The sequence below is a fragment of the Rhinolophus sinicus genome, chromosome 3, assembly GCF_057876585.1.
Source record: "Rhinolophus sinicus isolate RSI-liver-muscle chromosome 3, RSI-T2T, whole genome shotgun sequence".
NCBI lineage: Eukaryota > Metazoa > Chordata > Mammalia > Chiroptera > Rhinolophidae > Rhinolophus > Rhinolophus sinicus.
Window position 1 is genome coordinate 41,669,108 of NC_142503.1, and position 14,186 is coordinate 41,683,293.

Sequence of the window (14,186 nt, forward strand, 5' to 3'; positions counted from 1 at the left end):
TGATCCCTACTATATCTGCCTTAGGTCAAGACTTCATCATCTCAAGCCTTGATTCTTTGAACAACTTCCGAACTCTTCTCCCACACAAGGCTACCCTCCCTCTATTTCTTTACACTCCTGCCATCTTTAGCATGTCACTCCCCAATTTCCTTCACTTGTTTCCTAGAAGATAGAGTGCTAACTTTCTTCCACGGCATATAGGACCCTCTAAAACCAAGTCCCCGTCTCTCTCTTTGTAGGCTCATTTCCACTGTCTGCTCATCTGCCAACGTGTGGCGGACATATTGAACCATCCCACAATGTCATGACTGTACACACTTGTCTTCCGCCAGGAATGCCCAATAGCTCAATGTCTTCTTGGCAAACTGTTTCTTAACTTCCAGTGTCCTGCTCAAGCTTGCCGTCTCCACAATGCCTCTGATTACCTCCTCCTTTGTGTACTCATGGTAGCTTCTCTTAACCCCTGTTACACTACTGCCCATATTGTGATAATTATTTGTTTGCATGTTGCCACCTTTACTAAATTGTGCTCCATTGGAGGACAGGGATATTGTCGTACTCCTTTCATAGTCTCAGTGCCTAGCACATGGTAGGGATGTTTGCTAAATAAATGAATTAATGGTTGGATAAATGGAGCGCATGATTTAAAAACCATCACCTTGAGGGATGGACAAATATCAATGATACAAAGCAAGTTCAGCAAAATGTTAATGCTAGAATCCAGATGGTGCATGTTCATTGTAAAATTCTTTCAGCTGTGTTGTATGTTTAAAATTTTTTATTATTTTCGTAATAAAATGTTAGGAGAGGAACCATTCCCTAAACTTTGGTAGTTAAAACAATTCTCAAGATTCTATCATTGGCCCATTTTAGCCATAGAGACCCCACCGGAAGATTTTAGATCCCAAGGGATCTCCTACCCTGTCTTGCTTGGGATAAAGCCGAACTAGTTTCTCAGTAGCCTGTCACTAGGAGTCAAGGAAACCTGGTTCTGCTGGAGAAAAAGGGGTCCTCTTCTACCCTTCTGCATTAACCAGAACCTGTTTCTTCCAGGACTGCTGGATTCTCTTCCCAACTTTCCTTTAGTAAAAGGCATTTTTCTCTCCCTGCTCTGATCTACAGAAGCGGTATCAGGTCACTCTCACATTACTTTTATGGAAGAGCCTCTTTTCTTTTGAAATCCATGTTATCTGCCCATTTTTATCTCTATGAGTGACAATTTATGATTCAACTCTACCATTTCATCTACTTTTCCCAAGTTGCACACTGAGTTTTTCCAACTACACATTCTGGCCGGTTCATAGACCACTTAGGCTACGAAACTTGCTTTCATCCACAGGGTGAAAGCTATTGGCCTTTCATTTGTGTAAACTGCTCCACATGACGCATTCCACCTTCCTTCTTTGTTTTCAAAGTATCTTCTCTGTAAGACTATGAACTTATAAATGTATTTGAATTTTCCATAACGAAAGGAAGGGGCTGGCCATAGTAAGCATTCAATAATTAGCTGCTGATAAAATGAACAGATAGTTTCGGGTAATTAAATACAGTCAGTATGTACTATTTGGAAGCTAAAGAGAACACAGAACAAGTTACAACAGACATACTGTTTGTACTTTAATTCTAGTTTTGTAAAGGAGAGTAATACTCTTTTAAATCAGTCAACAGCTTTAGGGAAATAACAATTCTAAGATTAGTCATACTTTGTAGAATTAATAATTTCCTAAAAGTTTCTTCCTTTACTGAAAAGGCTAAAAATATTGTCTTCACTGCTTATTTCAGGTTATTATTAATAAAAGGTTATTTGGCCAGGCAGATAAAATGACCATGAGTTTTTTTCTACAAATAACCCAAGTAACATCAGATTAACAACTACACACTTTAACAGAATTTCTTTAAGACAGAAATAAGTGCAGTTACAAATGATATTCTGCCTACTCTAAAAACTGCATTGCATTTTCAGTGGCAAAGATTATGTATAATTACCCACTACAGAGAAGCTTTTGGAGAAATTACCAAAGTGGCTTAAATGAAGTTCTAAACATATCTTCAACATATATTATTGTGGGCATGTTAAAAGTCAATTCTTTCAGCAATGTTTAAGCTTCAATCTGTGAATGCCAGAAGTAGTGTCTCTACTTCATAACCAGAAACTCTGTCTTTGTGTTAAAATACCCAATTTTAAAGAGTAAATTACATATCACTGTGACTCTTTTGTGACTACAAATTTGTACTTTCTAATACTTTCACCTTCTCCCCCATCCCCTAAACCCCCTCCCATCTAGCAACCATCAGTTTTTTCTCTGTATCTATGAGTCTATTTCTGTCTTGTTTGCTCGTTTATTCTGTTCTTTGGATTCCACATATAAGTGAGATCATATAGGTATTTGTCTTTCTCAGTCTGACTTATTTCACTTAGCATAATATCCTCTAGGTTCATCCATGTTGTTGCAAATGGTAAGATTTCATTTTGTTTTATGGCAGAGTAATACTCCATTGTACAAACATACTACAATTTCTTTACCCAATCATCTATTAATGGGCATTTTGGTTGTTTCCATATCGTGGCTATTGTGAATACCACTGCAATAAACATAGGGGTACATATATTTTTTTGAATTAGTGTTTTGGATTTCTTTGGATAAATACCCATGACTGTAATTGCTAGTTGATAAGGTAATGAAATAAAGTATGGAGAACATAATCAATAATGTTGTAAAGATTATGTAGGGTGCCAGATGGATGCTGCACTTATGGGGGAGGATCGCTCTATAGCTTGTGTAGATGCCTGACCACTGCACTGTACACTAGAAGTTGATGTAGAATAATTTTGAATGTCAACTATAATTAAAAAAACAAAACAAAACAAAACAAATATATATATATATATATATATATATATATATATATATATATATAAATTATTTTTTGTGATACGCAAAAAGAAAAAGAGTAAATTGCAAATAGCATATGAATGTAATTGAAACTGATATACATTTGGGCTCTGCCAAATCTGGGTTCAAATCCTGACTATACTACTTCCTAGTCTTGTAATTTGGGCAAGTCACTATCTCTCTCTGTGCCTGTTTCCTCATCAGTAATATCAACTTTCAGAAGGTTGCTGTCATGATTATATAATACACACACAAACAGGTATTTATGTATATGAGATACGTAAGATGGATGATAACTATAAAGAGCCTAACATACTACCCAACATAAAGTAGTTTAATATGATAGTTGTAGCCTCTCTTCCACCTTAACCTTTTATCTTCCAACTCTGACAGAAAAACAGACTCCCAAACCTCTGTGATTGATTGCTAATAATTTACAGTGGCTAAAAGTTACTTACTGTAGTCTTATAGAATAGAAGACAGATGTATTTATTTAGATCACTTAAAGAGATAGTTTTACTACAAAAAATACTTGTTTCTCATGGAATTTGAGCCATTCTCAAGAGAAAGCAAGTTAGCTTTCCAGAATGTCCCTTATCAAAGGGACAAAAAAAGAAGCAGATGGCATTAGAACCAGAGATTTTGCAAATTAAAGTTGTGATTTCTTTTTTTAAGGTCATGCTGCTTGCTGTATTATAATAAAGTCCTTTGTCTGTGACCCAGGAGTCTTGTGACTTCTGTCAGCACCCACTGGCAGAGTAAGTAACCTGGATTAGCTTGCAAGTGGAGTAAAATCTCAGAACCCACACAATTCTTAACAAGTGTCATTAAAGTTGTGGTTTTCAATTAATGTAGGATAAGGCTATACTTATTTGAAAGAGTAAATTACAGAATAAGTATATTGTGTTGAGACTCAGATATAAAAACCAGACCATTTGCAATGATGCAAAGTTTCTACATCCTGTCATACAAGATGATTGGTCTTCCTAACATAAAATTCCCATGGAAACATTAAAAAATAGGATTTAGGAGGATGGTAGATGAGGGTAAAAGGGATCCAATATATGGTGATGGAAAGAGAAGTGACTCTGGGTGGTGAACACACAATGTGATATATAGATGATATATTACAGAATTGTACACCTGAAATCTATGTAAGTTTACTAACAATTGTCACCTCAATAAACTTTAATTAAAAAAATAAAGGATTTAAAGAAAATTCTTCAAACTGGAAAAATCTAGTCAAAAGGAATAGATCTCTTTGTAAAAGGTTTATGAACATATCATTTTCATTTGAAAAATAATAAATTATATTCAGGTTAGGTTTTTGTTTGTTTGTTCATTTTTTGCAGAGCCCTAGAGCTGGATTTCTTACATAATTTAAATCCGTGGCTTCAGATGTTTGTGTGCATGTATTTGATCATGACACAATTTTCATGAGAAGACATTCTGATCTTCCTGCCTATGCCATGTTTATCTCTATACATCCCATAGTTTCTGTTATAGCACCTTGCACATAGTAGCAATCAGGAAATTTCAAATGAATGCCTAACTGAATAAATAAAGTACATCTATTTAAAGAAGATATAAGAAAATTCAGAATTTGGGTGGGCATCTGCTATTAATAAAAGGATTTCCCAACACATAACAAAGATATTTTAGACCTTGTCCTCCCATATAAACCACTATATAATTATCTTTTTCTACTTTTCTACTATGAGAAAATTTTCATTTAAAATGTAAGTAGTTTCAAACACGCTTTCGTTATATGTATAGTAGGTATTATTTTTTATCTTCAAGATGGTATCCATTGTTATAGCCAAAAAGAAACAGACATTTTCACTATTAAGCATGGTTCATTAGAAATCACCTCTACATTTCTAGCACAAGTCAAACATAAAATGTTTGGACATGACCTTAGAGATTACACTCCAATCTCTCATTGTATAGATAAGTAAACTTAGCTCCAGAAAGGTTAAGTGACTTAACAAGGTCATATAGTTGGTGGAAGAATCAGGAAACAACTTCGGTTTTCTGCTCACATATCCAATACATAGGCAGCTTTCACAAATGTTCTATGAAAACTATACTACACTGGTGGTTTTCTTCAAAACCTGGGAACCAATTTAGGTGAGTCACTGGAAACCACAGGCCCCCTTTCCATGGGAAACTCACCTTCAGTATTGGAAATGGGGGTACTGTCACATTTACTTTCGCACTGCTGCATCGATGGAGGCCGAGCAGTTTCCGGACAGTCACTAGACGCCTGCCCAGTGTAGGAGAGACACTGCACAGTCCGCATCTGCTGTCCCAGGCCACACTGAGCAGAACACTAAACCCAAGGCAGAGAGAAACAAAATACTGATCTTAACAATTTTGAGGAAGTTAAAAAGATACTATGTCTTTTCAAATATCACATATAAAGCTTGTATGTAGTTCATCTTGGAGAGATGAGTGATTAGGTCCCTCTATATAGAATTGGTTTGGAAACTCAAGGATCAATGTTATTACCCTAAAAAATGGAAACAACAGAGTTTGCAGAAGATAACAGATGGAGATTTCTTGGACTATTATGACAGCAGTTCCAGGTAGCACTGGTGAACTTTAATAGGAGTACAATCAGAAAATCCCCATGAAGAAGTAGAATAACCAGAGATCCCAGAAAAGGCACATCACTGATGCTTGCTGTTTATTATAGGCTTGTGGGCAAACAACATGATGGTCTATTGGTGTGCTCTGAAACTGATCAAAATATTAGTTCAGCGTAACAGCAGGGACTGCTGTGGGAGTTGGCAATAAGGCCAGTTTAAAAAAGAAAAAGAGCTTAAATTTAGTACCTCTAGTTTTCTAAGGTATTGTCAGCCACACAAACCTGAGAAGTGGTCTGGTGTTAGCCAATTAGCATGTCTCCCTATGTTTTGTTTTGTTTTGTTTTTGTAAATCTACTCCAAAATCTAGTTATTTCAGGATTGAAGTTTCTCTGAGTGGCATGGTTTTAGCTGGGATTGTACAGGCTGAAGAATGAAGCAGAGTCTATTCTTTGGGCCTGCCACCCAGAGTACTAGAAAGCCTGTGAGCTTTGAGATCAAAGGGTTGAGGAGCAAAGGGGTGCCAAGACAGGCCACCATGATGTTTACAAGGTAAACAAACCAAGGCCCTGTTGGATTTGTTTGCCAAAACTCTAAAAGCACATACAGGACTTGCAAGGACATTCATAGATGCTTTTAAGTTTCTAAATACATAATGGCAAATAAATGTACCATAAAAATGTATTAAAGCATCTTTGCTTTTTCCCTGGCTAATTTCAATTTTAGGAAACTGAATTGAAACTGCAGATGTGAAGAAAAGGACTTGACAACATTTAAGGAAATAATCTCAAATTGATAACTGTAAATTTGGTGAAATCACTGACATGCAAAAATTTTCAACTGACCTTTATATAGCAGTGCATTGCAAGGAAGAGTGTATGAGCAAGGGAATTCCTACCTGCTTAAATAAAAATTATGAGAGCATGTTTGTTCTGATTCTTTAATAGTATTATATCAATTATATATTGTGAAACTGTCATAGTTCTACAGTGAAACACTTAATTGCATACAATGCTCATGTGTATTCAACTTAAGTACTTTGCCAATTAAAGTATATATGTTATATAAAACCAAATTATTATTTGTTATACAAATGCAAATGTTCACTATTTTATAATCATACTTCTGTTATCTTCCCCAAGGTGACAAAGGAGGTCTATAGATACTGCTATACTCTAGCAATATTGAATTTTGGCCAGAATTTTGATAATTACTTCTAAGAAATGCCACTTTTAATAAGTAATCACTGGCCCAGAGCACAGACAAAATCATACCAGTGTTACCAAATGCCATTATAATTTATTTGGATCTCAGAGATTAGAAAATGACTAGCTACAAGGTTAATTATAAAACCATAGCAAAAGGGCATTGATAGTCTAGACATCTACTTTCTGGAATCCTATTTTTCAATGTAACATAATAGATTTCTTTTTTGACATTCAAAAGAACAATACCTAATTTTCCTTCTATCCAAAAATACAAATTTGCTTTTAAAGGATTTAAGGTGGCTTTCAGCAAGATAATTTAATTTAAAAGTAAGTGAAAAAGAAGAAAGAAAAAACAGGAATTGGAACATAAAATGGAAGTGGGTCTAATATAAAAACACATCTCAAAACACAATTCATAGTCTCCATCAGAAAAATCCATTGAAGAATAAGTATTAATGATACTTCAAAGACTGTGAATCACATTATCCAGTTAATTAAATCTCCCCTCCCCTCCCACACACATCTTTTCTGAGAGATTAAGAGGAATTATTTTGTAAGTGAGAACATTAAGATACTGGTGTTAACTGATTCATTCTTGAATCAGTTGAGAGGGTTGGGACTAGAATCCAAAGGTTTGGTAGCTTGTTCAAATCTCTGGCCATCTAGACTATTTTGCTTTTAATTTTAGGATAAAGATGTTAGGAAGCAAAGAATAGGTACAAGTGGGAGAAACATGGCTAAGGTTTCTGTGCAGCTGCTGCTGTTTGTGCATTGTTGCACACGCGTGTCTTACACCTAGATTTCTCTGTGTTGTTACTCATCTCTTGAGCCCTTACACTGACCCAACCAGGGACCTCAAGTGTCTCAAGTTGCTGCTGCTTCAGCAGGAGCCCACAGGCCAATGGCCTTACCTGGCCCCAGTCTCCTGTCACCCAGCGAGGAGGAGGGCAGCGGCCCAAACTGCAGCGGATGCGGATAGGAGGTTTGCTCTCCTCTGGACATTGTGCAGCTGGGAATGTTTTGGAAAGGTCGCTGCTCTTGCACAGAACAATCCGATGCTTGAATCCTGAACCACATTTGGGAGTGCACTGGAAAGAAAACAAATACTAATGAGTAACAACAGTCTAAAGACAGAAGAAAATCTGAGGAAAGTCTTTCTTAAAGTAAATGGGTGTTTGGGTATACAATACACATACACACTAAATTCTAGGCAAAGTCTTTCCGATATGAAAATTCCTTAAGTTTTTTTAGCAGAAGCACTTTTATCTTTTTCCCTAAGGTCTTTATGAAGAGCTAAATCCAAAATTTGTTTTTCTTGGCTCACTTATTTTCTTCTTTTATTGTGGGTAGGTTTATTCCTCGATTCCTCCCCATCCTTGGCCACGTTCAGCTGTGATAAGATTCCTAATTTTTGGACTGTGGAATCCTTGGTTTCCTACATGCTAGGTGTAGTCTTCAGAAAAGAAGACTGTGGTATTAGTAGACCAAAGACTTTGTCTTTGTGAAGCAAACTTGGGGTTGGTTTACATGTGTATTTTTAGTGCGGTAGCTAAGAATACAGTGATGGTTTATTGCACAGAAAATCTCTGGACTGTTCCCTGTCCTTCAGTTAAACGTAATGACTTTGACTATTCTTTAGTTGAACCCGTCTGTTCTTCATACTAAGGAAAAGGTGATTCTCCTACATCACAAACGCTGTTCTTTACCTCTTCTTCGGGGTTAACAGGCATGCTCTGTTCTAGAGTCACCTATTTAACATGTGGCTGACTGAAGTCCCCCAGCTGTCTCCTCTGCACATCTGAACCCTTCCTTAAAATCTGTACTTCCTCTCAGTCAAGTGAGAACTTTACCTTCAACATTTTGAAGCCCTGTTTCTATACTTATCATTTAAAAAACATTTTCAGATCTCCTATAGGAACTACACTACATGAGGGGAGAAGAAGGCATAAAAATGAATAAGACCGTCTTTACACCTTTAGAAGCTCATAGTTTTATGTAGGAGATAAACATGTGAACATAAGGGTTAAGTACCATAAAAGGGGATGTAGAATATATAAACTCTTGTGCCCCTAATCACCATCTGCCTATTTTATAATTATGTATTTAAATATCTTTTCATCCCTATAGATTATAAGCTCCTTAAAATTATTTCATTTCTATTTTATGTTTGTACACCACCCCACCCTGACCCCCAGGATCCAGCACAGGGCTCTGAGTATGCACTGAATAAATATATATTGTCTTTTATCTGGAAAATGATGGTTTTGGTTTACCGTCAGGTAAATCAAGATGTACTAGCTGTGCGATGGGGATGTCTTAATGATTACTAGACAACCGAGTGGCTTTGCCCAGGGCCATCCTGGAGCTTGGTGCATGCCATGCAAAGAAAGAAAAATATTAACTGGTTTTGTTTTTAGGTGAAAACTAAGGATCTCATGAATCCTCTTCATCACAATGAGTGTAATAACAATACATTTTCTCCAAATTATAACAAGTTTAAGATGCATTTTGAATGCGGATAACATTCAGTTCTTTCTAACATGGTTCCAGAAGAGGCTTTAGTTAGGGACTTAAGGCTTAAGGGAGAAATTCCTGATCCCTAGTATTCCTTTATACTGCCAAGTCTACATCCTTATTTCCAGCTGCTGCTTCACTTTACCCATATAATCAATCACTAGGCTCTATTACACCAACTCATAAATCTCTCTCACATCTGTGGATTTCTCTGTCTTCACTACCACTAACCTTACTCTAGACAACATCGTCACGTCTAATATTGCAATGGCTTTCTAACAGGTCTCCTGTTTCTTGCTCTTGCCTCACTCCAATCCATTCTCTAACGCACACATCCAATTATATTTTCTTTTGATTAAAAAAGAAATCCTTCAATGGCTCACTATTGTCTTCAAGATAAAAATTCAAATCTCCTTACTAACAATTGTCACCCCAATAACTTTAATTTAAAAAAAAGTCAAATCTTTAAATATGCTTACTATACCCAGATAGGAAGTTTCTGCTTATCTCTGCAGATTCATCTTTCCATAATAAATAATTTGCAGCATTCCCTACCCAGGCACAAAGTTAATGCTTCTGCTGCTACTATGACTACTACAACTAACTATTAATAATAATAATAGTAATAATAATAATAGCAGCTACCATTTAGTAAACACTGTATATACCAAAGTTATGTTAAATGCTATAATGTACATAGTCCTCACAAAAATCCCATGAGATGACAATTATTATTCTGTTTTTAAAATGAAGAACCAACCTTAGAATAAGTGATTGGTAGAAACTCATGCAGATATTAAATGGCAGAGCTAATGCTAACTCTTACTGAGTGTTTCCTGGATGTTAGCCACTATCACATTTGCTTTGCATATATTATCTCATTTAATCGTCACAACAACATTATTACTTTATATTTAAGAAGGCAAGACATGCGATCATATCTTGCAATCAGGCAATCTGTGGAATGAATAAAGCGCTGATTCAAGTCTCTTGAACTTGCCCCACTTGTATCTGGTCCTCTTGACTTCACACCTCCACTGTCCACCAAGGCGAGTAGCCAAAGCCTTAGAGGATTACTATCACTTTCTTAATACTTACTATTATTACTGATAATAACACTACTACCTTACACTCCATTAGAGAATCACAGTTCACAAAATACTTTCAAACACATTATTCTTAAACAACTTTTTGATAATTGCTGCAGACGAGGAAAGTTCAAGCAACGTAATCAAGAGTAAACAGATAGCAAGTGGTAGAGCTGGAACTAAGTCCTAAGTTTTCTGATCCATATATAGTAGCTCTTAGCATTGGTAGAAACCAAGCATGAGAACACATAAGAAGTATTAATTATGATAAAAAATAAGTTGAGGTAAAGTACAAGATAGCAGGGTACTTCAGACTTCAGGGATACAGGCAGAAACACATAGGATGTATAATGAATTTGGTTTTAGTATTTTGAGGCTACGATTAGTTTTCTGTATTGGGAACATTCATTGAAAAATGCACCTGTGCCACACCCCTCCCGTTTTGTATTTTAAATCCTGGGACATATGTCCCTTGCTTATTCTAATATCTTTTTTCCAGGAGCAAGAAGCTTCAGGTTTTTTTTTATTTGAAGACTGTAGTAGTCTTTCATAAGAGCCTATGCAAATATCCTGCTTACAATTAGGGGAGGCAGACAATGCAAGAACTGACAACGCATTTGTGTTTGAGACTTCTCCAGGAAACCAAACACAGACAGACCACCAGACAAACAAACAAACAAGAAATCCAAGTAAGATTGATAAGAACAGAAGAATAAAAAGAGAAAGCAACACTAATATTTATTATGTCTGACTGTGTTCTAAGTCCTTGGCATGTCATAAACTACCTAACCTTCACAGAACTTCACGAAGTTCTATTTTCACATCCATTTTACAAGCGAGATACTGAGGCCCTGAGAGGTGCAAAGAAATCCAGATGGCAGGTTCCTCCTGGAATAAAGTTCTGGTAGATAAATGTACAAAGACACAAACCCTCTGTGGGACAATGTGCAGTTATATGCAAAGCCAAACATACAATGACGCTACTGAGGTAAGAAATAATTTTAGAAAATTACAGCCCGAACTCCACTAAATAAGCAAAAGATATTCTATCCTATAGCATGAGAAGTAGAGAGATAATCAACTGGATTCTCAAAATAGTGTGAATGACTAAAGACTACATTTGTGCTATGTTCTGATTCAATGACTACACCAGCCCTTGAGCCCTGCAGATCAAGCCACAAATATTACACATCTACAGCCAGAATCTCAAATCTGGTCTCTATAAATATTGCACTTCTTAAGGGTGATTATAAAGTAGTGAGGGCACGGGGATGCCACTTAGAACAGCTTCGTTCTAAGTAGACTCTATCCTGAAATTTCTTCTGACCTTATGTCAGAGATGTCCAAGCAGAGACGTCCTGCAGCTTGTTTTTATTTTTACTTTTTTCCTCAGCTTTATTTAGCCTACATTTCATCTTTGCCTCTCTTTAGTCTTATGATAAATATGTTCATCTATCTGAGAGCCTCTTTTTTATTTAGCTATCTGAAAAAAAAAAAGAAATTCTAGAAAACCCAACTGTAGCCATGTTTATGTATATGATAGATGTGCGTTAACTTAATTATAAATGCTTCAGAACATTCCTCAGAGATAATAATCGTCAGTCTATACCCATGTGAAGGGTATATTTTTGTACACTTTTCGAGTATGCAATACAATTCATTAGTAATAATCAGAAATTAAATACTTAAGTCAGTGAATAAAAAATCATTTTTTACATTAAAGTACAGTTATAAATATTAAAATCCCTTCCAGTCATTCTCATAATAAACCATTAGATAGCTGGGTGGAAGATATTATTTCAGTGGACAATCGTTTAGTAAAATTATTTTTATTTTTCCTTATTGCAGGCAAATATCTATTTGCCTCTTTTATTTATTATTCAGAATTTCACAATGATTTAAAGTCTGACCACACCATTTGTGTTTTGTTTTCATCTCAGTGGGATATAGGGGGTGATTTTTGTTAAGAGATGCATTGATGCTTTTGCTTAATGTTCTATGATTAAGAAACAAAAACAGATTTTTCAGAAGAAAAGTATTTGAAACCACACCAGGGAAAACAATTTGGCTCTCACTTGTAAAGGATAGAAATGTTAAAGTTTTGGGGTTAGACTAAATCCTCTCTGGAGAGGTGGATTTCATTTACTTAGTTATAGCCCCAGAGTAGAACCTAGGAGTAAACAAGGTAAATCTACTAACATGAAGCAGAGCCCTTTGGCGGTAGATTTCCCCCCATCCTTCTAAAGTAATGCTACCTAAATGTTAGTCCTGTAAAGTCAATTGAGTATGATGCTAATCATCACTTGTACAAGAGGAAGTACAAAAAATGGGCCATTTTCAATGGGTACTCTGTGGGAGTCAAAAGAAATTATCCTGATACATCGAAAAATGGTTTAGGATTGCTGGAGCCCATGCACAGTATGCAGAAATGCTTTTAAGAGTTACATGCCAGGAGAGGGCAAAAACAGAAAACGATTTAAGTCCAACATAGCATGGGTGACCCCAAGAGTGAGGCTAAATTATAGGAAAGGGGAAAGCCGTGGCTGCATTAGTTTCACAAAAGGCTGCCGAACAGCCATTTTCCACCAAGATAATTTAGCTTTTTTTTTGTTTTTCCTTTTGCCACAGCACTGGTAGGTTTTGCTGATGAAGAAAACGAAAAACGGTTCCTGGCTTTGCAACAATGGAAATTTTATATTAGAGCAGCCGGCACAAAAGGAAAAAGGTCAAAGGGTACATTCCTCTTGCTGCAACATGTTTTCACCAGTTGAACCTCACCCTTGTGATTAGCAGAGCTCAGACAGCTGACAGTTGGAAGTGGGGAGAGGGCAGAAAGAGAAGTGTTCATGGGCATGTCAAAAGAACAGTGTGTGAAATGTTTGCAAAAGTAAACTGAAAGAGGTTGAACAGTGCCTGCTCTTCTGTTTGTGTGGACCTCCTCTTTTCATTAGTAGGAGGTGTTCCATTCTTATTGGAAGTCTCCTTGTTCGCACTTTGTTCTCCAGTGCTACTCTGACATTTATTTCACTTCATGTATTTACTTTCACTTATTTTTAACCCATCTAGGGAAGAGGTGGGCTTCCTGGTAAAGTAAGGAAATGGAAGTGTGAGATGGCACCCCAGCAGTGGAAAATAAACAGGAGAGACTGCATGGGGCAAAATTATCTCTTTCCTCCTGAATAAAGGAGGAAGATGATGGCATAGGTGGTGTCCAACTAGAATTTTTTGAGCCAGCAATGGCAGAATTTTTTGAGCCAGCAGTGGCAGCATTTCTTGATCTATGCTTACACTAGAATTGCTTTTTCTGCATTGTCTGTGCAGAGACAACAGCAGCTACCCATGTGTTGTCATCCCAACACAGACATTTCATGCCCTCAGCACAACTTCTTTTCCCTAAGCTTTGACTCAACTATCTTGAAGAAGATAGCGGAAATGTAATTAAAAACTCCCTTAGCTTACACATATTTCTTTAGGCAGCCTCCGGAATACCTAAGAGCCTCTTAGAGACACTTAAGCAAGTCAGTTCTAAGATTGGCTAGATAAGAATCAAAATTCTAGAAGGAGGGTAACTACAACCAATACGTGGTTGAATTAGGAAGAAATCCTTAAAATGGTATTTGGAATGGAAACATACAATATACATAAGCTATCTGTCAAGGTGATTATATTTGGTTGTTTTATGTTAAAATAAAAAATATAATAATACAGAAATAGGTAAGAGACCAATGTGAAATGAGTCTGTGCGTGAGGTTTGGTGTTTTAGTGGTTGTCATAAATTTTTTCTAGTTTCTGCTCATGAACTTGTCTACTTTTATCCACTTTTTGTAGAAAGATGATGTGGTATAGAATTCTGTATTCAGGACGTCTTGTTACCTATCACTACTTTATTCAATC

The 14,186-nt window shown here is 36.4% G+C and overlaps 1 protein-coding gene across 6 annotated transcripts in view; it reads right to left on the reverse strand.

The window, feature by feature from the left end:
- Positions 1–14,186, reverse strand: part of ADAMTS6 (ADAM metallopeptidase with thrombospondin type 1 motif 6) — a 262,327-nt gene that overhangs the window by 10,496 nt on the left and 237,645 nt on the right. For 5 of the 6 annotated variants that reach the window (XM_019743866.3, XM_074328899.2, XM_088796526.1 and 2 more), the window contains 2 exons: positions 7,602–7,778; positions 5,070–5,226 (listed from right to left, as the gene is read on the reverse strand). In XM_019743866.3, coding sequence (XP_019599425.1) covers positions 5,070–5,226; positions 7,602–7,778 — 334 coding nt within the window. Of the gene's footprint in view, positions 1–5,069; positions 5,227–7,601; positions 7,779–14,186 lie in introns of those variants that run through there. The other variant, XR_012495117.2, reaches the window with a different exon arrangement.